The sequence below is a fragment of the Aspergillus pseudotamarii genome, assembly GCF_009193445.1.
Source record: "Aspergillus pseudotamarii strain CBS 117625 unplaced genomic scaffold BDV38scaffold_7, whole genome shotgun sequence".
NCBI classification, from domain to species: domain Eukaryota; kingdom Fungi; phylum Ascomycota; class Eurotiomycetes; order Eurotiales; family Aspergillaceae; genus Aspergillus; species Aspergillus pseudotamarii.
In genome coordinates, this window is record NW_022475021.1 from 1 (window position 1) to 26,899 (window position 26,899).

At 44.6% G+C, this 26,899-nt stretch overlaps 9 protein-coding genes across 9 annotated transcripts; 5 read left to right on the plus strand and 4 right to left on the minus strand.

Annotated features, from left to right (window-relative positions):
• Positions 1-3,429: 3,429 nt before the first annotated feature.
• On the plus strand, positions 3,430-4,019 carry BDV38DRAFT_278844 (uncharacterized protein; the record flags this gene model as incomplete). The annotated part of the gene is made up of 2 exons (XM_032058838.1): positions 3,430-3,540; positions 3,669-4,019. 2 exons carry the CDS (start codon positions 3,430-3,432, stop codon positions 4,017-4,019), a joined length of 462 nt encoding a protein of 153 aa, XP_031917552.1.
• A 412-nt stretch (positions 4,020-4,431) lies between these two features.
• Positions 4,432-5,587, plus strand: BDV38DRAFT_188844 (uncharacterized protein). Its single transcript, XM_032052229.1, has 2 exons — positions 4,432-5,385; positions 5,473-5,587. Exons 1-2 carry the CDS (start codon positions 4,844-4,846, stop codon positions 5,492-5,494), a joined length of 564 nt encoding a protein of 187 aa, XP_031917553.1. The 5' UTR covers positions 4,432-4,843; the 3' UTR covers positions 5,495-5,587.
• On the minus strand, positions 5,536-6,659 carry BDV38DRAFT_188904 (uncharacterized protein). Its single transcript, XM_032052230.1, has one exon. It carries the CDS (start codon positions 6,293-6,295, stop codon positions 5,681-5,683), a length of 615 nt encoding a protein of 204 aa, XP_031917554.1. The 5' UTR covers positions 6,296-6,659; the 3' UTR covers positions 5,536-5,680.
• Positions 6,660-7,023: 364 nt separating this feature from the next.
• Positions 7,024-8,321, plus strand: BDV38DRAFT_268308 (esterase/lipase family protein; the record flags this gene model as incomplete). Its single annotated transcript, XM_032056747.1, has 3 exons — positions 7,024-7,052; positions 7,122-7,982; positions 8,048-8,321. 3 exons carry the CDS (start codon positions 7,024-7,026, stop codon positions 8,319-8,321), a joined length of 1,164 nt encoding a protein of 387 aa, XP_031917555.1.
• Positions 8,322-8,974: 653 nt separating this feature from the next.
• BDV38DRAFT_278847 (TPR-like protein) lies at positions 8,975-12,408 on the plus strand (the record flags this gene model as incomplete). Its single annotated transcript, XM_032058839.1, has 4 exons — positions 8,975-9,110; positions 9,166-9,213; positions 9,264-9,480; positions 9,525-12,408. The coding sequence occupies 4 exons, from the start codon at positions 8,975-8,977 to the stop codon at positions 12,406-12,408; spliced, it is 3,285 nt and encodes a 1,094-aa protein (XP_031917556.1).
• A 3,433-nt stretch (positions 12,409-15,841) lies between these two features.
• BDV38DRAFT_296171 (uncharacterized protein) lies at positions 15,842-17,389 on the minus strand (the record flags this gene model as incomplete). Its single annotated transcript, XM_032062873.1, has 1 exon — positions 15,842-17,389. The coding sequence occupies one exon, from the start codon at positions 17,387-17,389 to the stop codon at positions 15,875-15,877; it is 1,515 nt and encodes a 504-aa protein (XP_031917557.1). The 3' UTR covers positions 15,842-15,874.
• Positions 17,390-21,376: 3,987 nt separating this feature from the next.
• Positions 21,377-22,993, minus strand: BDV38DRAFT_278849 (beta-lactamase/transpeptidase-like protein; the record flags this gene model as incomplete). Its single annotated transcript, XM_032058840.1, has 1 exon — positions 21,377-22,993. One exon carries the CDS (start codon positions 22,991-22,993, stop codon positions 21,377-21,379), a length of 1,617 nt encoding a protein of 538 aa, XP_031917558.1.
• Positions 22,994-23,768: 775 nt separating this feature from the next.
• Positions 23,769-24,101, plus strand: BDV38DRAFT_278850 (uncharacterized protein; the record flags this gene model as incomplete). Its single annotated transcript, XM_032058841.1, has 2 exons — positions 23,769-23,856; positions 23,911-24,101. The coding sequence occupies 2 exons, from the start codon at positions 23,769-23,771 to the stop codon at positions 24,099-24,101; spliced, it is 279 nt and encodes a 92-aa protein (XP_031917559.1).
• A 1,629-nt stretch (positions 24,102-25,730) lies between these two features.
• Positions 25,731-26,450, minus strand: BDV38DRAFT_278851 (uncharacterized protein; the record flags this gene model as incomplete). The annotated part of the gene is made up of 4 exons (XM_032058842.1): positions 25,731-25,859; positions 25,918-26,083; positions 26,138-26,369; positions 26,438-26,450. 4 exons carry the CDS (start codon positions 26,448-26,450, stop codon positions 25,731-25,733), a joined length of 540 nt encoding a protein of 179 aa, XP_031917560.1.
• Between the last annotated feature and the right edge of the window lie 449 nt (positions 26,451-26,899).

Here is a 26,899-nt window from a genome sequence, read left to right on the forward strand (position 1 = left end):
ATATTAAAATACTTAAGAGTCTAGTTATATTCTCTTTTAGTATAGTTAAAAATAGATTTTTATATTTCAGAATTATTATAATTATTGAGATTAATTATCTTAAAGTTTTCGGGTAATATAGTAAGTTATTAAAATTTATTACTAAAAAAGAATACTAATAAATAATAAAAATATTTGTAATAGCTTAAAATAAAATATTTAAATAAAGAGTAAATATAGAATAGGAAATATAATAGACTATACTCTATTTATTACTATTATACTCTCTTTAATATAGAAGTAAAAATATACTTTCTAGTTCTTTGGATAAAGAATATTCAGATCTTTAAACAGTACTCTGAATAGCTGCTAAGAGCAGCGAGACACTCACGACTTGCCTTGGGTAAGTACAGTCATACTAATGCTGTTGTATGTTCATCTTTACTGTCTTTTTTTGATTTGTTTGGTTTAGCGTCCTTGCTGCTCTCTACCTTCAGCCTAGACTGCGGCATATCCTCTCCATTGGATATTGGGTCGCATACTATATCCTTAATAAGGATATCTGCACTAGTAGAATTCTCGCCTAATTATCTATATAAAGTAAGTTATATGGTACCGTACCTGATCACCTGACACCCGCCTCCACCTGACGCCCAATTTCCTATAAAAACCAGAGTTAAAGATAAAGCTCTACAATCATATATATTGTTTACTATTGTATAATTTCTTGGTAGTTTAGTATTTGAACTATATAGAATCTATATAACTATTTTAATAATTCCGAAAATATGTAGATAGATAGATCTGCCTATCTTAATAATTTATACTATATAAAGTCTCTATAATAATAATTTTATTTTAATTATTAATATTCTTTCTAATTTTTGGAGTTAATAGTATAGGGATTTTAGTCTTATCTTTAGTAGCCTGATTTATATTATTTTAAAGCTATAGATTAGCTTTTTTAATAAGCTTTTCTTTTTCTCTTTAATACTGTTTTTAAATATTTATCTACTTATATATCTTCTTATTTAAAGCTTAGATTCTCTTGTATTTTTGTATTAGAAACTACTTTTCTTTCTTTTTCTATTTTTAATAAAGCTTTCTATTTTACTTAATAGTTTTATTAAATTATATAGCTTTATCTTTCTGAGTCTAAAGATTCTGAGTTTTTTGAATTTTATTAGATAAGTAAAAGATTATATTACTATTTTCCAAAGTATATAAATTAAATAGAAGTAGTTTTCTATACTAATATTTCTTCTGCTTATTTTTTAAGACTTTTTCAAGATCTAAATAATACAGCTTAAACAGAATATTCTTGGTAAAAAGAGAGTATATAGTAGAACTAAGCTTTTAAGTCTTTTTATTATAGATATCAGAAACTGTCTACTAAAGAAGTCTTTTAATATATCTCTAATCTTCTATACTTAGGACAGAATTAGATAAATTACTAGATAATAGTCTAGTACTATTCTTTTTAGTAAAATATATTAATATTCTTTCAGAATTCCAAGGATATAAACTAATAGAATTCTATACACTTTTAATATTTTTCTTTAATAAAGTAGTATTCTACGCTGGTTAAAAGAGCTGAAAGAAGTCTTGTTTTATAATATAACTTATTTCTTAATAATTATATAAAAATTGCTTCAATTCAGTACTGTATACTGTAAATAAAAAATTAAAGATATTAATATTCAGCAGCTGTAGTATATATATAGAATAAGATAGATAAATAATTAAAAGAATCTTATTTTTATTACAGAAATTAATAAATTTTATTATTATATAAAATTTATAGTTATCAAGAATTAGAAGTCTCTAATATTTTTAAGTCTTTTTCTTTATTTCTTAATTAAAGATATTGGTAAGCCAGGTATATCTAATATTATTATTTATTTAGCCACTAGAGAATAATATAAAAAAGTATATATAATACTTAGAATTAAAATCCTAAAGCCAGAAATTCTGTATATTACCTGAGATATCTTAATATATAAGACCCGGGGAAAGAAAGCTTCTATTTATAGAGATATAAGTAATTATAGTAATCTATTTTCTATTTCTATTCTGAAGATATTGCTTAAACCCTCTCTACTTAAATTTAAAATAAAAAAAGACTCTTTTGTCTTTTAATAATACTTTAATAAAAAAGTCTTTCTTATTTATATTATATATATTTTTAGACTGTATATTATATTTCTTAAGCTTTTTAGTTATTAACTTAAAGTAAAGTAAGTATTTATATACTGAATCAGCTTATTTATATTGGAAGTTAATCCCAGTTATATAGCAGATAGTAAGCTAATTATTATATATCTTTAAAAATTAAGTTGGCTACTATTTTCCTGGCTTTTTCCCAGTAATTTTCTTGGCGAAGTTTTATAGTATCTCAAGTATAGAAGAAAGATCTTTATTAGTTAGATTATTAATCTATTTTATAAGTATTTTAGTCTACTTATTATTAAGGATTTATTAATTATTATATTACTCTACTTAAGTATATTGGATACTACAATAATATCGAGATAGTATATATCTACTTATACTATACTTTTTAACAGTTTTTATATAATTTATTTTTTCTCCTAGTTTTAAGCTTTTAATCTCAGTTATCACTACCTTAATTGAAGCCATATTAACAGAGTTATGATAATTTGAAAAGTATTGAAAAGTCGGTGTATATCAAAAAATGGGGCGTCAGGTGGGGCCGGGCGTCAGGTGATTAGGTACGGTACTTATACTACTTATATATATATATATATATATCTATCTATCTATCTACCTAGATCTTATATAAATATGTATAAGTTACAAGGCTTGGTATATTTAATATGTTTGATATCTATTGGATAATCTTAAATATCCTGAGAATATTAGATAGTATACTATATCTATAAATCTGAGAATTGAGGGTAGTAATTGACATACTATATCCGCAATCTGCGGAGAGCATTGCGGATATCCATGGACATTGAATTGAGGATTGTTGCCGAAGTCTACTTCAGCCCTCTGCCTGAACATAACCTGAAGCCCGCCTAAAACGCACCCACTGCCCCCCGCCTGCTGACGTGTCCAAAAGGATCGGATTTATGAAAGGCCGCAACCGTCAGCAACACACCAGTCATTTTGATTCTTTGGTACGGAGATCTACTCTGTATTTTGGGCGACGGCGAGGAAAGCGTTACGTTGCCACTTGGCCGTTTTATGTCGTTCCTCGAACTGTTAGCTACTTGACATTGTTTCTCTTCAGCTGAACCGGGGAACTCGGCAGAATTCGATGCGGTCGCAAAATTGTGCAGACGGCTTGCCCCGACAACCTACATCACAGTCATCGTTAGCGACGTTTCCGGGACAGATTGGCAGAGGGCGAAATGTGGCACAGATCGTATGGGTTGTTGCGTGAGCGTGGCTCGGACCATAAGAGGCTGGCAGAATGAGATCGCGATGGATGACACGATCGATGGCAGCATCCTGAGGCCCAGTTTGGGTCACCTGATAGTCTTCGAGCCACTGGCTAAGCTGAGCAAAGCCACGTCTGATGCCAGACATCGCTCTGTGTGTCCCCCTCTCCAATGAATGTTTACCGAGGGTGCTGTGACGCATGCAGCTCGAACGCTGGTGTTACACCACATGACAGAGGCTTACACGAGGCCGCAGGCGAAGCCTTGACATATCCTGTATAGGATGGTCACGCGACCGAGAGTCAGGGGGTCTTCGATATTGACCGGGAACGATACGTGGGCGCAGATCAATCAGCTGTCAACATTGACGGGCTTCCTTCGCGATCTAATTCATTTTCAATACGGTTGGCGACCGAACGAGACGATCATCGCGGCGCACACTGGGCGACCAGCGCAGTCGTGATGGCGGAGCAGAGTGCTACACGCGATCAATCTCACCCTCCTCTGAACATATACAGTGACGTCAGGTTCGGCCTCGATTCTGACTGGCCTCCAGGTCAGCATGGTGAGCTCCTCTGTTACCATGATGATCGTCGAGGTGCCGGATACAGTCGAGAGCAGACATGGGCATGATTTAGGACTCGACATTATGAGGATAGCAATTGAAAGGTGACGGGTACATGTCGGTGCTACGACCTGTCCATACAGATAGGTCACTCAACCAGTCGGGAAACTGAGCCTGCCATCTCTTGCTCAGAGATTGATGCTTCCGACTTGTGTTGATTTTAGCTAGTAGTAGACCAGTGACTCCGTATTATACCCTCATTTTGTTGTGAAATATGTGAACGTCCAACATATACTGGCCCTCGGTGGGATGGGTAAGTAGGTAACGTAGGGGTCTGTTGGTTTGGCTGAGGATATGGTTGAATCATCTGCCTGTAGGCTCCACAGACCATACCTCCAGATGATCAAAGTCTAACGCTGGACATGCGCACAGATGGGTGAGCAGTATTGATTTGCTGTAAGCACTAAAGCAGGAGTAGATAGCTCTCGTTCATTCACAGGTGGCTTGACTGACAGGGATGAAGTTCCTTTTCCCTTGAGAGAAGTTCCCCTCCTCCCTTGGGAAGTTCCCCTTGTCCTTTGGGAAGTTCCCGTTCAAAAGAAGCCCTCTTCCTCCCAAGGAAAGTCCCCTCCCTATAGAGTCTCCATCAGGGAAGTGATACTTAACCCAGCACATGTCAGACAAGAAACGTCAACAACGGAAAGAATGGAGGGACGCACACAGAAAGCAGCAGAAGTAGCTCCATATCCCAGACAGTCTCCAATGGGGCCCATATAGTCTGGATTTTCCGATGTTCGGTAACGCGGGTATTCTTGAACTCTAAAGGCTCATATGTGAGTTGGATAGGGAAGCAAGTTGGGCGAAATTAAGGGAGGATATTATTGTAGAGTTCATGAGAAGCTTATGGATCTTTAATCGCCCGCTGGAGATAAGCGTGTTGGTACCATCGATCTTCTCGACATTGACATTGCATGAGGACGTGATTCTTTTGAAGGATTCTCAGACACTGCACGATCGCCTTGGAGAGAAGTTCAACAAGCCGCTACTTCACCGGGCCTTGTTATCTGGGAATTCACTCTGTGACCGCCGCCTGAGCTCAGATGTTGTATGTTTTCACAACCTTTTCATTTTGATTCGTCGCGGAAGGGGCCCTTGCCGCCCTAACACCCTGACTGAACGCCCCTTCTATTCTCTTCACCCATGGAGCTCACTCGCTATGAACGTTTCCATAACAATTGGCTACATGCCTGCTGAACTTACCAGACTTTTCATGTTCCATTCAGCTGTAATACACTTAGGCGGTAGACCGAATCAGAAAGATATTGACTCCCAAGTCACAGGAATCAGGCGTTCGACGTTTTATTTCCTTTTCTTTTCAGCAATCCAGTTGAACAAAGTCTCGATCACCGAAGGGGCCCCAAGATTTATTGCTAAGTAAGTTCCTATGTCTTGTGGCTTTTGAACCCGATGCACGTAGCTGGTGGCAGTTTAATATGGAACAAAGCTCATGTTAATTATTAGTACAGCCACTCATCAGACATAGAGCAACCTGAGCATCGAAGGCCACTAAATCCAACAAGATGTTGAGAAAGGGAAGGAAAAGTAAGCAGTCATGTCCATTGAGGCACTAGGGTCAACCATTTGATATTGGGGCTTTCTAACTATGGACGGAACCGCAGTGGGTTCTTTCAAGTGATTTACGGTCCAGGCCCAAATACACTAATCAAATTCAGTTTGGAAACTGGAGTCTATGGATTAGCCCGTTGAATTGGTAACCCGAGCTGTTATTGTTGTTTTGAGGTGCGGTGCCCGTGTTCACATTAATCCAGCCGTCACCAGAGTTGTGGAATAAATACGATGATCTCTTTCCAGACAATGACGCGGGTATCGCCATGAGCACACGCAGTCCTTCCTCCAGACGGTCAACCTCCGACCCCACCACCTCTGAAAAAGGCGGGTTCTTCGCCAGCTGAATCATATGCTCGAAGATTGCCTTCATCAGATCCTCTAACCGATCTTCCTTGGCGACCGTCTGGTACTCTTCACTTGCATCGGAACTTCTGATCACCACGTAGAAGATCTCATCTAGTCGGATGGCTTTCCCCTTGCAAACCTCCATAGCAGTACTCAGGTCTTCAAGGGATCCTTTATTCAGCGCGGCAGGACTAAGATGTTTTTTGCAAGACTCGAAAAATTCCTGGGCAGTTGGGATCCATTTGGCTACTTTGCCAAAGACAGAGGGAAGATTTTCCAAGGTGTGAGAACCACTGCTTTCCTGTATTGCTTGGAGGGCGGAGATGGTGCCACTAAATAGGCGTTTGATGTCAACTTCGCTGGTCAACATTATATGCGTCCCCGAATAGACGATTGAGGTGCAACGACTTTAACATAGATGACGAAACGGAGTTGATATTTGAATAATATATAAAACGCCGAGTTCCCTGAACAGAGAGATCGAAAGAGCCGAGTAAATTTACTCTGGAGCTATCAATTTGGGCCGGTCGAGACTCGAAGGACACGTTGATATATACCCAGGCTATTCTTAACTTGTTTAGACGTTATATGAGTCAGCTGAAATAAGCGTGGTGACTGGACTGGCTATTAGCACCTGAGGCCCCCGCTCTTAGGCATAAACCTCTCCGTTTTCAGCTGTCACGGGTGTTATTGTTGAGTGGCCTGTCTTGTTGCCTAACAGCACTCTTTCGCTACACCAGAGACAAACAAAACTGACCCATTCAATCCTGCGACGACTGTCTAACCGCATCACTGTTATACTACTTGCCTAGAAATTTCAAATAGGGAAAACAATTACTGCATGCTTCTGGTTGGAACGCTGTTCCCTGTACGACGATGCGTTTGTCTTAAGGAAAGCAGGTGGTTTTGCAAACATTTCAAAGGGCTGCCCCACCCTTTTAAGGCCCCAGAACTTCTCAGTCCGATTGCATTTCCAGTCAACTGAATACCACAGCAACAGATTTGAGCCTTGGATATTCTAGAATCCGCCAGGTCGGGCACAAATACCCTGTCGTCTGACTAGGCAATCTCCAAACCATTTCAGCTTCGAGCCGCACGATGCACAAATTCAGAGCCCTCTCGGCACGGTGGAAACCAGCCCACGTGGTCTTGCAGTCTGAACCAACATCGGGCAACCTCGTTACTACCGATTCAAGACAGTATACCGAGGCTGGTTTAGATGCACCATCGCTAGATACCTTCTCGACCGCTATATTTCCGGACGGCCTTGAAGTCTTACATGACTGTCCCGATGCGGACTACGATATTTGTTTTGTCCACGGCCTAACCGGAGATCGCCGCACCACCTGGACAGCGGATCACCAGTCGGCTCCCTGGCCGCAAATGCTACTCCCTTCCCACATTAGGCGAGCTCGAATATTGACCTATGGCTATGACGCCTATATTGTCCGAAAATCTGCCGCCTCATCGAATCGGTTGATTGATCACGCTACGAATCTCCTTCATGACTTGACAGCTGACAGAGCTTTCTGCGATGCGTCGTCGCGCCCGCTAATTTTCATCGCCCATAGCCTGGGAGGTCTTGTCTGCAAGAAAGCTATTCTCCTTTCCCGAAATGACCCTGAGCGCCATCTTCGGGGCATTTTCAATTCCACGCGGGGTATCATATTTATGGGGACGCCTCACAAAGGTGCTTGGATGGCGGACTGGGCCAGAATATCCGCTGCAGCTTTAGGGTTGGTGAAGTCGACCAACAAGTCCCTGCTAGCTGTCCTAGGAACAGATAACCAGATGCTTGAGTCTCTGCAGGTTGACTTCTTAGCAATGGTACGTAAATTGCGCGAAGATGGCAGGGCTCTCGAAGTGACTTCCTTTTTCGAAGAGCTACCCCTGCCTGTGGTGGGAAAGGTAGTTTGCAAGGAATCGGCTATTCTAGATGGTTATAGCTCGATCAGTCTACACTCCAATCATAGAGATATGGTAAAGTTCGCTTCGCCGAAAGAGAATGGATACAAGCGATTGCTTGGTGAGATTCGGAGATGGGAATCGCGGATTAAGTATGCCCCACGGCGAGCTAAAAAGCTTTGATCTGGAACAAAATCACTAACAGGTGCTTTTGAAGCAGTTGTGTGGAGCCATCGGCCGCCAGGACGGGTGCAAGTGCAAATGCCAATCTCGCTAGTGAGGTAGATATCCCAGCACCCGAGAGAACTCAGAGCCGGTCATCTGTAAGAGGAAGTGGTTCGAGCTGTCTGTTCCATAACTCCGGTCAAGGCTGGATCAACGCAAACACTGGAACAGGCACTCAGGTTAACAATAACGGGCAAGGAAATCAGTTCAATGGGCCTGTCCACAGCCTTGTAATTCCTCCAGCACATTCAAGCAACTCTCGCTAAAGGGCTAAACGGCTAGCCTTGTGGACACACCGACGTCGAATCTAGCCAGGGTTGCTTAGGTAGGTGTTATTGCTCATGCCACTTCCATGTTCGTCTGCCGCACCAAATTACAGTATATCATCTCTTCCGAGGGAGCTAGAGAAATTCCTTCCAAAACTTCGAACATAGACCACCCATTCCGGGACGATGGAGAGAGCTCAAAAGGTTGACTCTTGTGAGTCCCTGGCTTAGCTTCATCCTGTTTCTCAGGTGACAAGAAAAAGTAAATTGGGTGAGGTGGAGCCATTCTCTAACACCAATCAAACAAAGCGACAGGATTTTGGCCTAGTCTGTAGTCCATAGGACTTGCCCCACACCACACGTTTGTGTCAACGCTCATTCGTATACTCCGTATAAATTTACCACCCAATAACGCAGTTGGGAATCCATGTGTGGAGACGAGGACCTGTGTTACCTATACATTAGCGTGTGATGCATCACCTTGCCAGCGCCATTGACGAGGTTTTCTCATACCATAAATAGGCTGTGCACTGCCCTTGCTTACCCCCATCCGCTCTCTTCACTCTAGACAAGCTACCCATAAAGGAAATAATTACCTGTGATTTGGATGTAATACCGTGGCTTCGGCAGCTCAGACAACATCTGTAGCCGCAATGAGCCACCAAACACAACCACCGTTCACCTTCGACACTCGCGATCAAGGGGTGCAGAACGCCAACGTCGGCGGTGGGCCCCAACACAATAATAACTCTACCGGGAGCCAGTACAACGTCAGGAATTATGGAACAGGTAAAATGAGCCAATAAAAGACATACACTACTCCTACCCTGCTAACTACGGACAGTTGTCTTCTCCGACAAGGCCGTCGACTCGAATGTTCTACCAGCTCAAGGTCAGACTAGTTGTGAAGTACAGAAATCCACTTGCTGATCGTGTCAAAAGACTGCTTCAGGTCCCTGGCCTTTCGGGAAATGGACGGTCGATCTATGAACATTGGTCCGCCCGCCGAGGGCCCAGAAAAGAAACCGCAGCCTATTGCCATGATTCCGTTTGGACGCGATCCGGACTTCGTGGACCCAGGATCCCTTGTAGACCGGGTGCATAAATTAAGCTCTCGACCTTCAGCCAGATTGGCATTAATTGGCTTTGGCGGAGTTGGGTAAGCATGTTCTGCCTCAGAAGTTACAAAATTTTAACAACTAGGAGCAAATCTCAGATCGCCATCGAATACACATACTGGATTCGAGGGCAATCACCTAGAGCTTGGGTTTTCTGGGTTCACGCGAGCGACATTGTGCGATACGAACAAGGCCTCCGTGATATTGCGGAGCATGTTAAAATTCCACGTCGTCGAGATCCAGCTGCCAATATCCTTCAGCTTGTTGGTAACTGGCTCCGGGATCAACAAGAAGAACGATGGATTCTCATCCTTGACAATGTTGACGATGACGAATATCTTCACAAACCAGCCTTCAAAAATTCGAAATCAGCCCGTAATGATGAACGAGCTGAGCCACCAAACAATCTAGGCGGGCTTTCTGAGAAATCGCCCCTTGAATATCTTCCAAGGACTCCGAATGGGTCTATCATAATCACGACTCGCAGCAAACGCATTGCATTGAACCTTGTCAATGAATGCGATATTATAACGGTCAAGCCTTCTGAGAGTCATGCAGTTGCTTTGCTCCAAAGAAAACTTCAGGATAAGGTCGTCGCGGATGAAATGAGCCTGAAAAGCCTTGCTCGGGAACTTGAATGGATAGCACTGGCTATTGTCCAAGCAGCAAATTTCCTTGTAAGGCACTTCCCTCGATGTACAGTGTCACAATATCTCCACATGTTTCGAGACAGCAACGAAGCAAGGTTGAATCTTTTGAGGCGACAAACAAGATTGTTGCATCGTGATGGGAAAGCCGACAATTCCATCATAGTAACCCTGCAAATATCCTTCGAATCAATCCAAAAAGAGAATCCGCAGGCCATGAATCTTCTGTCTTTGATGAGCTTTTTCGACCGACAAGGGATCCCAGATTATCTACTGCAAGCATCATTCCATGATGATAACGTCGAAAGTGACAGTGATATCGATGAAAGCTATACACCGTTTGAACCCGTTTACCAGAGAGAGAAAGCAAATAAACAGGCCTCGGCAGATTCAAATGGGAGCAATGATGGCATGGCTCCATTCACTCTGTCTCAGTTAGAATTCGAGGACAATGTTGCTACGCTCAAAGACCACTCTTTCATTTCCATTGATCCCGAGACACTTACCTTTGGAATGCATGGTCTTGTGCAACTCGCGATCCAGGAGTGGCTCAACACGCAAGGAAGGCTCGAGCATTGGAAAGAGATATTTATCCAGAATCTGTATCTGGAATTTCCGAAATTTACCAATTTCGAAAATATCTCTAGATCTCGAGCCTTGTTCCCCCACGTTCAGTCGGCATTATCCCACGGTCCAGATCCAAATCATCGACTGAGATGGGCCAGACTAGTTCGTCATGCCTCTGATTACGTGCTCTTCTGCGACAAACCGAATGAAGCGAAACGTATGACCGTCATCTCACGGAAGGAAGCCGAGGCTAGTCTCGGATGGGAATTTCCAGAAACAATAATTGCCTCCGCCTTGGAAGTGAAAGCATTGATTAAGTGCGAAGACTACAAAACTGCTGAGGAGCGATGTCTCCAAACGATCGAAGCATGTATTAATTTTCATCTGGAAACAGGGTACAAAGTCTATCTCGCATTTCGCCAGCTTCTCGCCCAGATACATCGCTACCAAGGCTCTCATCGGTGGGCTGAATCTGAATCCGAATATAAAGAGCTATGGAAGACGTGGGAGCGAGATCTTCCGGACGACGAATGGTCCATTACCTCCATCAAGGCAGATCTAGCCAAACTCTATCAGGAGCAAGATCGTCTTGACGAAGCGGAGATACTACTTCAAGAAGTCATAGAATCACACAAGACGATCCAAACAGATAGCCCTCGAGACTTGAATGATTACATCAAGGACTTGGCAAATTTGTACCGAATCCAAGGTCGACATGAAGAAGCGGCTACACTTCTCGCGCAGGTGCTTGTAAGCCAAGAAGGTCAATTTGGACGAGAGGATCCGCGAACACTTTTAAGCATGAGGGCCTTTGCACGCGCATTGGAGACCCAAACTCAGCCCTGGGAAGCGATGTTACTCATGAAAGAAGTCTTCGAAAAGCAGAAAATGGTTCTTGGACTTGACCATGCGGAAACGGCGCACACCGCAGATCTACTGGTTGACTTACTAGTAGAAAATGGCGAGCTAGAAGCCGCCGCATCTCTAGCCGAAAGCTTGATTCGATATCTTGACCCAGATGCTCATTTTGCCCTCGTCTCTTCATATAAACTTGGAGCAATATATTTAAAACAAGGTCAAGGAGAGAAGGCTAGGGATATCACAACCAAAACACTCGAACGAATGAGACAACTTCTCGGACCGGAGCATGATGCTGTGATCGACGCCCAATTCGGTCTGGCAATATGTCACGAAAAGCAAGGCCAGTTTTGTGAGGCCGAGGCTCTCCATCAGCACATGTACCAGGTTCTCCAGCGGAGTCTTGGAAGCGAAGACCCAAAAACACTCACAAGTCTTCAACGCCTTGTAGATCTCTATCTCATGCAAGATGGTCTGGTCAGTGATGAATCACTATGCTCGATGCTATCTCAACTCTCCAGATCATGGGAAGCAGTTCTTGGTAGAGAGGATCCTGAAACTCTTCTGACACTATTCAGACTGTCGCTGGTACATGCTTCGCAGGATAACTGGCTTGGTGCTGCTGATTTACAGCAAGAAATTCTTGAGATCTGCATTCGAAACTCAGGGAATAGTTTTGATTTGCTACCACTTCTGCTGCATGCATTGGTTGGCAGCTGGGAAGATCTCGGCCGTGATGAGGATGCTGCATGCCTGAAAAGACACATCGACTTCATTTCGGACGACATGTCCGCTGGAGAAATTGCGACGATACTGAGTTCCTCGAAAACTTTAGCAGGCGTTTTGGAAAGGTCATCTTCATTTACACAAGCGTCAGTGGGCGTGTATTCAACCTGAATCGCACGTTGAAATGTCCGATCATTATTCTACATTCTATACATGTTGCTATTTGATTGAAATATGAGAAGTAAAGAAATATAAGCTCAAAGAAATTGCGAGGGCTGTTCGCTGAACGAAAGCAAATTGGTCTCTCTTTGAACACTGGCAATTGTCTTATCTCTTCACAGGCATCGTATGATATCATATAATCAAAGATGCTTCTCAGTAATATATCCCCTTAGCTTGAGAACGATGGACCCTGATCATCCAGTACAAAATCTTGCAGATGGACCCACCTGTGGACAATTAGATGGTTCTTGTATAATCCACTAAAGCGATATTAGAAGTTCAAACAAGAGTGGTTATAGCTGTTGTACCTCTCTGGTCGTTATGAATGCTTAATTTTGAAATAGGTACCCGCGACAGAATCCCCGAGACTGTTGCGCAACAGTGGGCTTCAACTGATGCGGACACCTGATTCCATGTGTAATGAACTCCATAAGAGGGTCGAAAGTCTAAAATACCCGATGGATTCATTGCTTTCGGGGGTAGTGAGATAATCACGACGGAAGTAATTTGAGGTCTGTTTAGGTGAATACGTTATATTGTTAAAGACAAAAAGTCACAAAGTGTACCTCGGTAGTCTCCCATGATCCTTGGGAGGACGAAATGCAAGGTTCTTGAGTTATTATACTCGCTGAAATTCACGACAGAGATAAAAATCTGCAGCTTGATCCTCACTCCCGGTCATTTTGTGGGCGAAAGTTGGTTGTTTGTCTGGACTGAGGAGAGCGGGGAGCCTAAAATATGAAAGGACGCCGCTAGACGCTTTAATTTTTCTTTCGTCGCTCTCTATATCGGCTAATCATAATACCTTTCCCTATGCCAAACAGTGTAAATGCTCCTTTGCCTGCTTATTCTACACCTTCGACGGTCTTTAGGTAAAGAATATTCAAGTAGTGAGCCGCCGCCTAAAGCACACCTAAACAAAGCAGCGAGCCGCCCACACCCAAATTTTAAGCGCTAGGTGGCTACCACCATGCTTATTGCTGCGTTCCGGGCGTATCTACGTGAGCAACCCAACAAGACAATAGATGTCTACGACTACTCTGTGGTGGATTCTGCATCAAGAATACGACATATGGCGGTCTAGGAAGTTCTATTGTATTGGGAGCGCCTAGAGCGCGAGCGACATACTCTCAATCTTCTAGATATCGAAAACAGAATCGGAGACTTCTTCCCGACCGAGATAATCTGCTACGACCAAAATAGGGGTCAAAAGGAAAAGTCAGAGATGATTGCATTCTCTAATCTAGCTCTCGTCTGTGCTCAACAAAAGGTTTTCCGTTCAACACATATACGGAAGGACCCCGATAGGGAAGGAGCGGTGTCTGCTACATAATCCAGCATGATTCTTTACAGCAAAATATCTTTTTATCTTGTTCTGTGAAAACATGCTCTTGTATATCCTAATAAGTATAGTAACTCCTTATTATCCGGTAATTATATAGCTCTATATATCTCGAGCATACCTTAATAGTTAAACTTTATTATTTGGTAAAGTAGTCCTCCCCAAGAATATAAAGATATAATATTAGAATACTATCTCTGTGACTGAGAGAATTAGATATATAGAACAGAAAACTCTATAGTATACTATATTATTTAATAGTATATATTATTTTCCAACAGCTAAGGCGACCATGGATTTAAATAAGATAATATTTAGTAGATTAGGCTAGGAAATAAGAGAGAAGTACTAATCGCTGTCCTAGTAGTATATATACGAAGTTACAGAGCTGTTCGGCTTCAAGTAGAGCTAATGCTTGGAGAGATCTTTAGCTAATTAATAGGATATACATGTAACGGTCAGACGCGATAAGAGACAGCAGGGTTACACACCACTAGTATCAGCCGCATCTGCTGCATAGACCGATTATAAGCAGTCTCTATTCTCTCATCATCGCAGGTTAAAGAGAGGCACAGGTAGGCATTTCGACGGCGATGCCGACATTTCACCGCATTGACACAGCATCAGGCCGCTGTAATCGGCCATCTAGCATTCATTGCTCCCATGGAGCTGCTTTATGGTGCATTCAACAGCGCCGTTTGCAAGCCAGTACCTAGAACTCAGTCACTCCCCCACCACTGCCTGCACAATGCCGGATATTAATTCGTAGTTTAGACCACCGCAACTAAATACCACCAAACACGCCCTGTTATAATAACAGGTAGCATGTAGCTCGCGCGACTCCAGAATAAAAGATATTGATCAGTCTAGAAGATGGCAATAAAAACATATTACGTTAGGGAATAGCCCAACATCCGATATCTAAGGAAGCTCTCTAGGCCTATAGATATTATACATTATTCTAATTTTATCCATGGTATGATAGGTTATTACAACCTCGCCGTAGAAGTAGCCCAGCTTCGAAATCTCTACGAAACCTATCAATAAATTCTACTGCCAGAGTGTCTTTACTTCTAAGTTGTCTCTTAATATTTTTAGCCACGAATTCCAGAAAGCCTTTATAGAATCGAATATTAGACGGAGACACAGCTGTTAGAGGCAGAGCAAAGAATCTGCAATCTATTAGTTTCTAATGTCTGGCTACGGCAGGGCGCCTATAACTAACTTATTCAATCTGCGAAGAGTCCAATCGTACTTCTCTTCTATATGTAGGAGAACTGCTTAAGTTAACTCGGAGTTGTTATAGTCATCCAGATTAATTGCCTTATTAAACATTGACACGCCTCGTCCTGCTATATTATCCACGCCTCAGGATGTAGTTATAGCTCAAACGCAATATTATTATGAAGGAAAAAGACCGACTAAACATAGAGAATAAAATCTTTATGCTTACAGGGTGAGAGGGTTAGTGCTACTTCTTAATCTTATTTGCGCAAATGTGCCTTCCGACTAGCTCAGGTATATAGTATTCGGGTGGGTGAACAGGGGCCTGAATTGCCCTGAAGGAAGACTGAATAGGGTGGCAAGCCGCCCACGCAGCGCTTGGTGAGCACCACCATACTTATGCTGTTGTATGTTTTTGTCAATTACGTCCATTGAATTGATTTTGATTTAGTGCTCTCAGTGAAGCCTGTGTCGTAGGATGGGTTATGTAGGGTTGTGTCGTGTGGTGACCGATTTTCCGGAATGATGCGGTCAGTCTAGGATTATAATTGGAGCCAATCACCGAGGGGAATCTCATCGAATAAACAATTTCGGACTAAGTAGCTAACATTGAGCCAAATCATGGTATATCACAAAATAAACAACCGCAATTCAAACGACATGGCGGTAGAAAAAAGAAGTAAGAAGGACTAAGGCCGTTGCAGTACAAGTTATCCTCTATCATAGCCACAAAAGTATCCACCCTACCCTTTACAATTATGGGCAGGGCCCCACGACTGGAAGCTTTGAAGCTTTTCGATGCTATTTCGTCAATACCGGAACTCGCAGCGACAGTCCAGGTTCATTGGATTAGATGACTTGGATAAAAACACGGCCATAGCGGGTCAATGGGAACTGCCCATTGTCCGTCCCTTGAAGAATGATCGAAATAGTTTGGCCAGTTTCCGCATCAGCTGGGATTGTCACGTCTGCTCGGTGGTTGTCGGATTCAGTCACAGTAACGCTGCCCGGGTATGTACCTTCTTCGAAGTATTGCCACCAGGACGTCGTGACGTTGTCGAGGTCTGGATCGCTAACGGCACCGGCCAGCTCCACGGTCGCCCCAGGGTGCGCCTTTACTGTGGTTCCGTTCAGGATCTCAACCGAGGGTGGGTGGTTGGCGTGTTCATAGTTCGGTGTCAATGTCCACTGCATGCGAGCCGCAAAGTCGTTCTGGATGGCCGCGGCCCAGCGATCCGTTGTGTAGTTATCGGTTTCGGCACCGGACCGGTTCTTCTCGCTTCCAGCCATCTCCCACAGGTTCGGTGAGGTGCTATTCTGGATGCTTCGACCACCCCAACCACCGAGATTTGGGTTGCTCGGGTCCTGAATACCGGTCGTTAGTAGCGGGTTGAAAGCCACGTTGTCACCCTCGGACAAAAAGTCGTACGGGCCTAGTGGCTGACAAAAGGTTGACGTTCGCGCCGTAGTTAGATTGCCGAAAATGTCCAGCTGATCACCTGGCATAGACTGGCCGTCGAGCCAGGAACGGTACAGCTTTCCGTACGGTCCTGTTTGAATGTTCGCCTTGATCCAGTCACCGGTGAAGTATACGCGGGATTGAGGCAAGCCATGGACGTTGCCCTGGCCCTTATCACAGTTGTAGGCCCAGGTGCTATATCCGGCCCCCAGCTGCTCGACGCGGACCTGTGGCCAGTGGAGAGCAATATAGTTCGCATATGTCTCGTCTTGAAAACCGCTAGCCAGGATCACAGCTTTACGGGAGACTGCGTCCTTGGTCTGCGTCCACAGCTGCGAGCCCGAGTATTGCTCCTCGATGGACTTTAAAGCACGGGCGATCGTGTTGGTGCCACCCCATGCCTGCAAGTAGAGCGGTCGCGGGTCTTCGTCCAGCAATAAGGAGCGGATGAGGTTAGACCCATCCGTGTCGTGATCCATTTCGCCCTCAAAGTCGATATTACCGATCTTGACCTTGGACAACAGGTCGTCCGGTGTCGGGTAGAACGGATCATGGCAAAGCAAATTTGGGAAAACTTCTGCGTATGCTTGGAGGACTTTATCCTGAATCGTCCGCGTGCCGGTCCAGCGCCATGACCACTGCGGGGAGGTATATTCGCGGTCAGGCAGGAAGAACCTCGTGCCATTGCCATCACCGCTCCAGTGAATGCGGCTAGAGGAGTAGATGATACCCTGGGTATCGAGTTCATTGGTGTAGAGTAGGTATCGGATTAGTGAGGCTAAGTCGTCCTGCTCCAGGTCAGTCGTGACGACTGTGCGCAGCATCGCCGACCTGCTGGTAGCATATGCATGGGCGGCAGTGGCTAAAAAGCCAATCGCGAACAGGCGGCGGACGAAAAACCGCATCTTGCGTAGCTCGATGCCTCGCAATAGCGCAGTCAATATTGCGCCCAGGGTCCAACCGTCCAGTCGCTCATGCAGCAAGTTGACCTTGTTTTATAGTTTGGTTGTCAGACTATGTCGACGGTTTCGAGTTACTATTTTGGGAACCCCACACGAGTGGCACATTTTCTTCCTTGGCTGTGGGGGGTTAGTTCGCCCCATATTGTGGGGAAATCTGGGGAAGGTCGACTATAGTGGAAGTTAGTGCCTCCTGAGGAATCCATCAGAGTGCTTACACCTGCCCCATCGAGACACAATGCCGAGTCCAACTACCGCCAATTTAGAGTCGCCTAGTTAGTGCGTCAACTTCCTAATAATCATACATAAGTTGTTCATGGTTTAATCTCTAACGCACCAGTTGCTTTACATCCAGCCGGGGCAGGCCCTCATTTCAGTGTGTAGAAGATAGAACATTGACTTTAAAATCGAATTTTATATATTTCTTCATTTTTAAAGATATCTCTTTGATATATTATAAAATAAATGTAAGAGCCCCTTGCGGTATATTGTATATGTGATCTGACTGGCGGTACGGCTTCGGGGCGCTGTATGCCAACCAATACAAGATGTATATAGTACGGGGTAGATAGTGAATGTTCAGGATTCTAAGGCCGAATGTATTGGGATCTAAACAGAACGAATCGCTTGACATTATGAATCCTCTGCGCGGTTGGGAACTATATAGGGCATTGGACTGCCACGTGGGTGGGGAAGCCATTGACTCGCACACACGCAGCGTAATTGCTGGCTGAGGCAACCACCCTTACACATTGATACAGATATCTAGATTCTAGAAGGTATTCACGAAAATTAATTCTACATGATTATAACTTGGCTTTATGTTCACCCCAAAGCCTGACTGTTCAGCTAATGATCCCCTAAGTCCTGTATCACTATTTATACAGGTGTTACGCGTGATTTTGAGCAAGTGTTGGTATCACGATATCTGGAAAGGTGTATACAGCTAGCATACAGTACAACAGTATCAGATGTAACAGTGAAGCCATAAAAGCGAACTGACTGAGGTTATTGAAATGTATAAAGCCATTCATCGTCTGGCATTGAATGCATATATTGCTAGAATGTTAATATCTCTCTTTTTAAAGGTGAAGAAGTTATGTGACATTCTCTGAAGGTTGCACGAAATGAATGTCCTGCTCGTTTCCTTCATTTCTTGCTTCACTCCTTCCTCCACATTTATTTTCCTTTTACTCCCTCTCCCCCATGAAGTGCGTTTCCAGTAATGAGATGCTTCATTAGATCCATGACTAGCGCAACTTTACGGGCATCAGATCTTGAATATGCTGTACGGTTGATCACCATGTCCCCATCGCTCACGTCAAGGCCAATAAGAGATGGCGTCTGAGCGCCATCCCTAAGCAGCGCTCTCGATCCCGTTCTACCCGGAGCCCATCGTCGCGTAGGCATTATTCCCAGAGGTTCAGTATCGACGCGAAACTTGACCGTACAGGGCTTGGTACAGGCATTTCTTTTGAAACTATAAATGTACGCAAAGTGCCCGTTGGTCTCGCGGTTGAACTCGTGCCTGTCCGAAAGGTCTCCAGATATTCCGCCCTCGACTTCGCTTGCATTGTTACCTCATTGTTTTCCGGCTTTGTGGGAAGACAATCAGTACAGCAGAGGCTTTGGATACAACAGTGGATTTGTCAGTCAACAAAGGGACGAAGATTGAACTCGGCTCGTGCGGAGTGAGCAACATTCTCAAGATGTAATTCTGTATTTATTGGAGACTTTGAACGCATCAGAAAGTCTAAAAAGACAACCTACCAGCGACTGGTCGAGGGAAGGGAAGAAGAAGACAAAGGGAGAACAAAAGATGGGTCGTCTTGCTGCAACTTACTGACCTATGCCGATCAAACAAAAGGCTTACCTCAATTTAATACTCAAGCTTTCACACAAGCTCTAGTGGATGGAATGCAGGGCAACCAAGCCGATATCATCATCGTCTACTGGGCCGTTACCTCGGGAAAACGGACTGACTTAGGACTTGCTTCTGATAATCGCTCCGCCAACGTCACGCTAACACGCGAACGCGTACGTCTCATCGTCGTTACAGACGGCCAAATAATCGACAACGGCAGACCCAATGGCGGCGAAAGCAATGGGAGGGTGGCCCCGGAGATCTTTGTTCATTGAAAGCACTTGCTGGACGTTCATCTGATTGATCTACACGCGCATGCACTTCCTGCTTTCTTTGAGGTTGTCAAGACCACAAACACCAATTATACAGTGCTCAGAGATGGCTCTGCAGTCGAGGGCTCTTTTGAATGTTCCCCCAACAATCGCTACCCAGAATGTGAAGCCCAGCAATGGCTTTTACAGTCCATTGGGGGCCGGTGAACAAGCATGTGAATTGTCCTTTCACATGGTATAGGAAATGCATGCTGCGGAAATGACAAACCACAAGTAATATACTACTTTTACATAATAGTGCAATTATATGCCTGAAACCATCACACGAATCAGTTAGCTGGCCTCAGACCCTATGCATCAGCTCATTCGTGCCATCTGTGGGGATGAGAGGGACGGGATGCAGTTAACACCGGGCTCAACGGTAAGTGAAGTTCAGTTTGACTGCTCGATATTTGTGTGCCAATATTTATGTGTTCAACAGTCTTTATAAGAGATCCAACTCGCGTCGACGGTAGCCACATAAATTGAGCTGTCTGGAAGCCGGGGCCTGATTCGTCGTGCCTGGAAGCACATGGTCAACCCTATTTTTAGGTCCCACTTCACAGGGATAAAAGCAATTACTTTATCTAAGATACTGACAATAGGTATTAAACTGACAATGCTAAAGTGATATATATAGGATGAAGATATAAGAAAGACTACTAAGGATTAGTAATTAATTAATGGAATTTATCTGGAGTTATATCTGGAGGAGTTATATAACTTCAGGTGTGGTGGGCTTAGCTATATATCTCTGTTCAATGGAACAAGTATGTGCAATTGAAGATATAGTATTAAGGATGGCGGAACAACTTATTCATATTCTATTGCTGAGTCTAGGAATTACATACTCAATATAATATTTACTAGTGAGTTATTATATTTTCTATGTTCATTCAGCCCTTCAGATGGACTCTATATTGTTGAAAAAACATTGCCTGCGTATTTTGAGAAATCTATAATACTCTACAATTATGACTCCAGTACATACGACCATAGGGTGTGGAGAACAGGGCTTCCCGTCCGCTCAGCCGTACTTAAGCCACACGCCGGGAGGTTAGTAGTTGGGTGGGTGACCACCAGCGAATCCCTCCTGTTGTATGTTTTGTATGTTTTGTATGTTTTTGGGTTTTTGCTTCAGATCAATTTTATATAGATTGAATGGGTTTTGGAGATGTGGTTGGAAGTGTTGGTCATCTTCACGACCTCACCCGGCTCACTCGGCTGAACCTCTCTACTTCCCATACATGCGTCCCACGGATCTGTCCCTCTAGGAGGAAATGTAGGCCATTGTTATGTGAACTGCGTATTCATGGGGCATGTCTTGGGATTGCATATCATTTGGGCGCCTTCGCCAAGAACTGACTAGTATGTATTAACACTTCCTACGTGGAACAAGGATACAGAAAAAGCTACTGGCTTAATCCACGAACGTTTCCTCAATCTCAGCTTCTTTTACCAAATTATTATCCCGAAGGTTGCAAATTCGCCAACGATAGGGACGCCTGCGAATTTCTCCTCGGGTTGTAAAAGTAGCTACTAGGCCCTGCACTTAGGCGATATTAAGTTAGAAACAGGCATGTTGTGCGTACTAAGTAAACGTGGGATCTTTTCCCTCGAGTGGAAACAGAAGGATATCACCTGTACTCCGTAGTTGATCGAATATCACAATATTTGTTATAGTAGTAGCTGCGAGCTGAGATTTAAGCTCAGTGTCAACAAGCAAGTTACGACTTGTTTCCCCTCAAAATGCCCCCTTTACGTCCTAGCAAATCCGACTTTCCTGGCTAACCAACAGCCAATCGTAACATGAACAATATCGCCGTGGTCATCGCGCTGGAATACTACTGTCCAACTACCGGGTGCCGGTGCATCTAAGCCTCGTGGACATGCCAGAATCCATATATCGTCCCCAATATATCGCATGAGGTGTGGTGGGCCATAACCAAGATATCCTTCAAATAGTCCATATAACATGCCACCTCCACCAGTACAATGAAAGGTCGAGTCAACTTCTGTACAATAATATGTACCAAGGTAATGGTATTTAGGTGGTTGCTGTCCAGTAGCAACACGATTGGCATGAATGACGCGATTGTCGTCTAAACGGTGGAGCGTAAGGAAATCACCATTGATTGTGCCAATCATATTACTTGACTGGGCTTTGTTTTCTTCAACACAGACCAAAGTATCATCGGAACCCCCATAAGAGACGGTTAAATGGCCCTGACGACCGTGCCCAATCTCAACAGCTAACTGGGCCTCTGCATCGTAAAAAGTGCCAACCCAATTCGGGGAGGGACTGACAGGGCTAAGTCTAGGAGCGTGACCCTTATATATGTCAAAAATATCTTTCATAATATCATTTGCCGCCTCTTCCGCATCAGCCTGGTGATTGAGCATAACCACAATCGCCAGTTTCTCTGATGGAGCCTGGATTCTATGAAGACGGAATCCACGAAGAGCACCACCATGGCCGATCGTAGCCACGTCTCTGACAATATCATGCTTCAGGCCGTATCCATATCGTGCAACTGTGCCATCCTTGAATGACTGTTGTTGCGCGATCACACGATACACACTTTGTTCGTCGTCCCAGCTGGTGTACAAATAATGCTCATATGCAATCATATCCTTGAGGGAAGCCACAACCCCTGCATCACCGGACCACTGCATGCGATTGATAGCTGGGATGAAGCCAGAGGACTCAGTTCCTTCATACCCGACACAAGGTGGAGGGAGATTCGCGTTGTCGGCGCACAATCGCGCAGTTTTCATCTGAGCCGGCAAGAAGAGCCTTTCAGCGAGTAGGTCGCCTAGGGTTTGCCCACTCACATCTTCGATGATTCGGGCAAGGACATGGAAGTTCAAGTTACAATAGGCATACTGTGTCCCGGGTTCAAAATGCAGAGACCTTGTCCGCTCGAGTGCCTTCCTGGCGTCTTCTTCAAGTCGAAATTCACCATCGGGATGGGCACCCCAGAACATGGACATAGCCCAGTAATCTCGTATCCCAGACTGGTTGTTGCATAGATGCTCTAATTTCAGTCCGGTGTTTGCAGTGAGGTCGGGATGGAGCGTTTGATCCAGAGCGTCCGCAAACTGCCGAGACACATTGCCCCGCTTCAGCATCTCTGGGGTGGGGTTGCGCTCCAGATCTTTCATGATCAAGCACACCATTTGTTTTGTGATCGAGCATATTGGCATCAACGTTGATGGGGTTATGGGTATCAGGCTTTGCATGTCGGCAAAGCCCCAAACGTGCTCGCCGACGAGTTTGCCATCCTTCAGTACAGCAAGCGCACCGCCCGGTCCTCGATAGCGAGATGGTATGTTCTGGAGGATAGCCTGAATGGTTGGATGCACTAGGGTCATGTTTTCCTTAAAGACCTCCATATCATATCACAATGGGACTAGATTACGTACTGGTGTAAATGGGACGGGTGTTCTGTAGTTGTGTAGTGGACAATCAATGCGGTGGTTCCGTATTCCCTAACAAGGTCCAGCTGCGGAGGGAAAGGATTTAAATGCTTGATGTGTATTAGACTTTTGGCACTAACCCGTAATGGTGCCCGAAATGAGCCAGACATCCTGGTCAATATCAAAGCCAACTTCGATCTACTAACCTGGTTGGTGCCTCAGCGCGACCTGCACCATATTAAGCGGACATAAATACCAAGTAAACTTGGACATGTCGGCCTCTTAAACTGTAGATGTATATACCTTGCTAGTGAAGACATTGTTGCCACATTCGACAAGAGTACTAGACGGGCAAGACAGCCGTTTAATCGCACGGCCGAGTCTCTCTATCTCCACGTTCCTCTCTTGTTGATCTGGACTCATTCCTGCGTATTTGTTCATACGTGCTGCAGCAGCCGTCAGCATTTTAGTGTGACATTTAGAGCCAGTGAGTGTGATTAAGCAATTGAAGATCAGCCTTACCAATAGCGTCGACATAATGACCGTATCTACCCCCTATTAGCGGCTCACACTTTTGGTCTCTCCCGATAATCACGAAGACATTTCTTGAAAATAGCACTCTCACGCTCATGTTATCCTAGTCACTTCCAGATCGCACTCATCTGCACCCTGCCACTGCAAGCTAATGTGGTCATCGCACTCTTCGATCACCCATGGGAAGATGCCGAGTATGCCAGGCGATATAAACCTCTACACAACCGGTGTGATAGGCATCCAAAATGTCGTTTTGGCGTATATTCTGTATATTGGGAAGTTCAGTACAGCAGCTGTGGCGGCTTGTCTAAGGCCAAGCTTTTCTAATATCAAAATAGCTTTGGTGTTCGGGATTTGTGACGGCATACCTTCTGGTCCGAAGCATAAGAAGGAGATTTACGTGGGCGACGTCATCGCCAGTGAGTTGCTAATGGAATATGACCTCCGAAGGCAATTTGAACCGGAACCCCTTGAGGGCGAGCGTGGTACGGGGCAGAGCATCGTCGTGAGCGACTTCAGGAGGAGATAAGTAAATTCTTGCGCGGTACTCAGGAAAGGTTTGGCGAAGGAAAGTATGCGTATCCAGGACACTGATTGTATGCTGAGTAGACATGTTCTTTTCCAGGTTTATGTAGGCGACTCAACCGCCAAGAGACAAATGCTCGCGCTTTCAGAGCTTAACGACGAGAACCATGAGAATGAAAGTCCCAAGCACTGAAACCTGAGCAACCAGGCCGACCATGTCATGTTCGCGCCTGAGTTTATACTGAAAAGCTCGCTTAACGTTCCAAATTGGTCGGCTGGGACGATAGAAGAGCTGAGGTCGCCCGTGACAAATGGACAGCGGAGGCATGTTACTAAGAGATGAAACAGCTCGTCAGCTCGGATATTGTGTACGTTGTGGCCTAGGATCATACACACCGAGGCGGTAGTTGTATGGGCACAGGGAGGATGAATGTAGTAGTATACAGAAGGGACTGCGTTCTCCGGTATTGTAGTGGATAAAGCATCTTGCTCCGAAGACGGCAGGATCAACTGATGATCTATAGGGTTAGTGAATCCGGTTACGGTTGTGCTTGTATGTAATATTTATCTTTGCGGTGTACTCACATAGTACCCAGGTGGAATATAGGATTTCGCCTATGTCTGATTCAACCTCTAACTGTCCAATGGTGTGGTCATTGCCTAAATTGATGCCCGCGAGGAGAATTGCTGGAGTGCATGATAAGGGTATGTATGTTCAGAGGTTGACTCCATGACTTCTCTTGACATCGGCCATGGCAAGCGATGCTCCTTGCATTCTTGACAGATTCCATGTGGTTTCTATAGGTGGTGACCTTTACTGCTATTCGCAAAAGGCCGGATTTGAGGCCAACGAGCACTGGGCATGCATATTCCAAGAAACATGACGTGCATTTCAAAGTAGGTAGCAGGCTAGAGAGAGGTAATCGATGGCATAGAGCTGTGATAGATATTGGTACTGCTTCGTGATACGCCAGGGTACCATTTGTTGGAGTGCGAATGAGTGTATTCAGTTTCCACTCATTTCGGCAGTGGAAGATGTTGGCTATTGTTGTCACACCACTCGAGAATGCTTTCAGTGAGGCCTTGAAGAGATACTTTTAGCGTGCAAAGCGTGGAGTATTGCTGGTTATTGGTCAACTAACGGGAGAACTAAGAAAATATATTGGTTGAGCTGCTGTCCTATCCAAAGCAGAGGGTGTAATCCCGAGCTCAACAGCGCTGTGTTGCAACCATCGAGGCTGTGAAATATATTTTAAAGTCTTGCTTAAGATATTAGTCCGAGAGCTAATATTCTAGGCCGTTTGGACTTGTCCAGCAGATGCCGGCGAGGTTCGAAGGGCACCACAGTTATTCTGACGACTTAATCGGTTATCATATCACAGGAATAACAAACAGAATATTTCACCGACACTGGAGTGGGAAATACAAAAGACGCAAGGATTAGCAAGTCCCCCAACATGGTATCCAGAATCAGCTAAATACCGATCTACTTGCTCTCAGAAATCATGGATATCATATCGTCGTTGTAAAGGGTATAAGTTGCTAGTTCCGTAAGTTGCTGCCATGATGCCATCCTTTAGCTGCTCCCAAAGAGGCCGGACTCCCAACTGGCTGGATATTACCTCTGCCTCCTCTACAAGTGATGGTGAATCCAGTCAATGACCTCCGATAGTGATGGATCTTCTTCAGTCCAGTATCCTGCCCGCGTGTCCGCGGTCCGCAGATCGTCCACGACGTACTGATCCGTCACTCGTGCCATTTCCTATTGCAATTCCAGTCAATATAGGGTTTACTATTCGAAGGTACATGACACATCTCACCTGTCGGAACGTATTGGCCACGGCGTCAAGAGAAGCTGTCTGCTCTATCCCTGGCCGTCCTTCCTGTAGGATATTTTGCCGGGCGAGAGCGCATCTTGTGGCGACTGCCACCCGGAGGTAGATGCGGTGCGCTTGAAATCGACGGGCACTTGCGTCGAGGATGGTCCTGTAGATAGTCAGGATACACCAACCCAATTCACATACGCCCTATTTTCCGTACCTCTTCAGTTCGGCCTTTTCCGTCTCCGTGTTGGACTGGGTAGATTCCACGCTGGGGTTGTAGTTGGCGGCTAACAGTGCCTGTGCAGCAGCCAGGCCTTCCCTAATCTCTTTGCACGTTTCCTCGTGGCCATCTTCCGTTGGGGTCTGCACACTGTGCCGAGCGATATGCACAAGGAGGGTTCGGTAGTCGTTGATGATCTCGGCTACCCGCAAGGCACGCGCCGGGTTGACTTGTACAGGGTCAATATTCTACCGACGACTGGAAAATCCCGAAAGGGTGACGAAAGGCGATACTCACGTCTATCAACCATGATAATGTTTACTAATCACTGGATTGTTAGGGGCTAACGGTCGTGGTCAAGAACGAGAGGGGTTCGTATCAAACATAAAGGGATAGAGCAATAGAGAGCAACGATCAGGTCAGTTCGCCAACTAGGAACTCAATGTGTCTCTTAGTGATTCGAGAGTCTACTTGGTCGATGGGAGTATCATCTTCGAGGGTCTGATATTCTGTTTAGGTTCGACCTAGGGTATTTATGACAAGCGTTAGCGACGGGCCCGGTGATAATGAAATTGCTGCACGACCATCATCATAATTTTCGGTCATGATTGACTGAATTTACCCCCGCCGATCCAAAAATGCCAGCGAGCCACCACCAAGAACTGCGGTTCACTAGAGGCTAACATGCTAGACTGGTGACAGGACACATAACCCCATAGACATCTGTCTACATTGTACAAGCACCTTGGGTAACCTGCA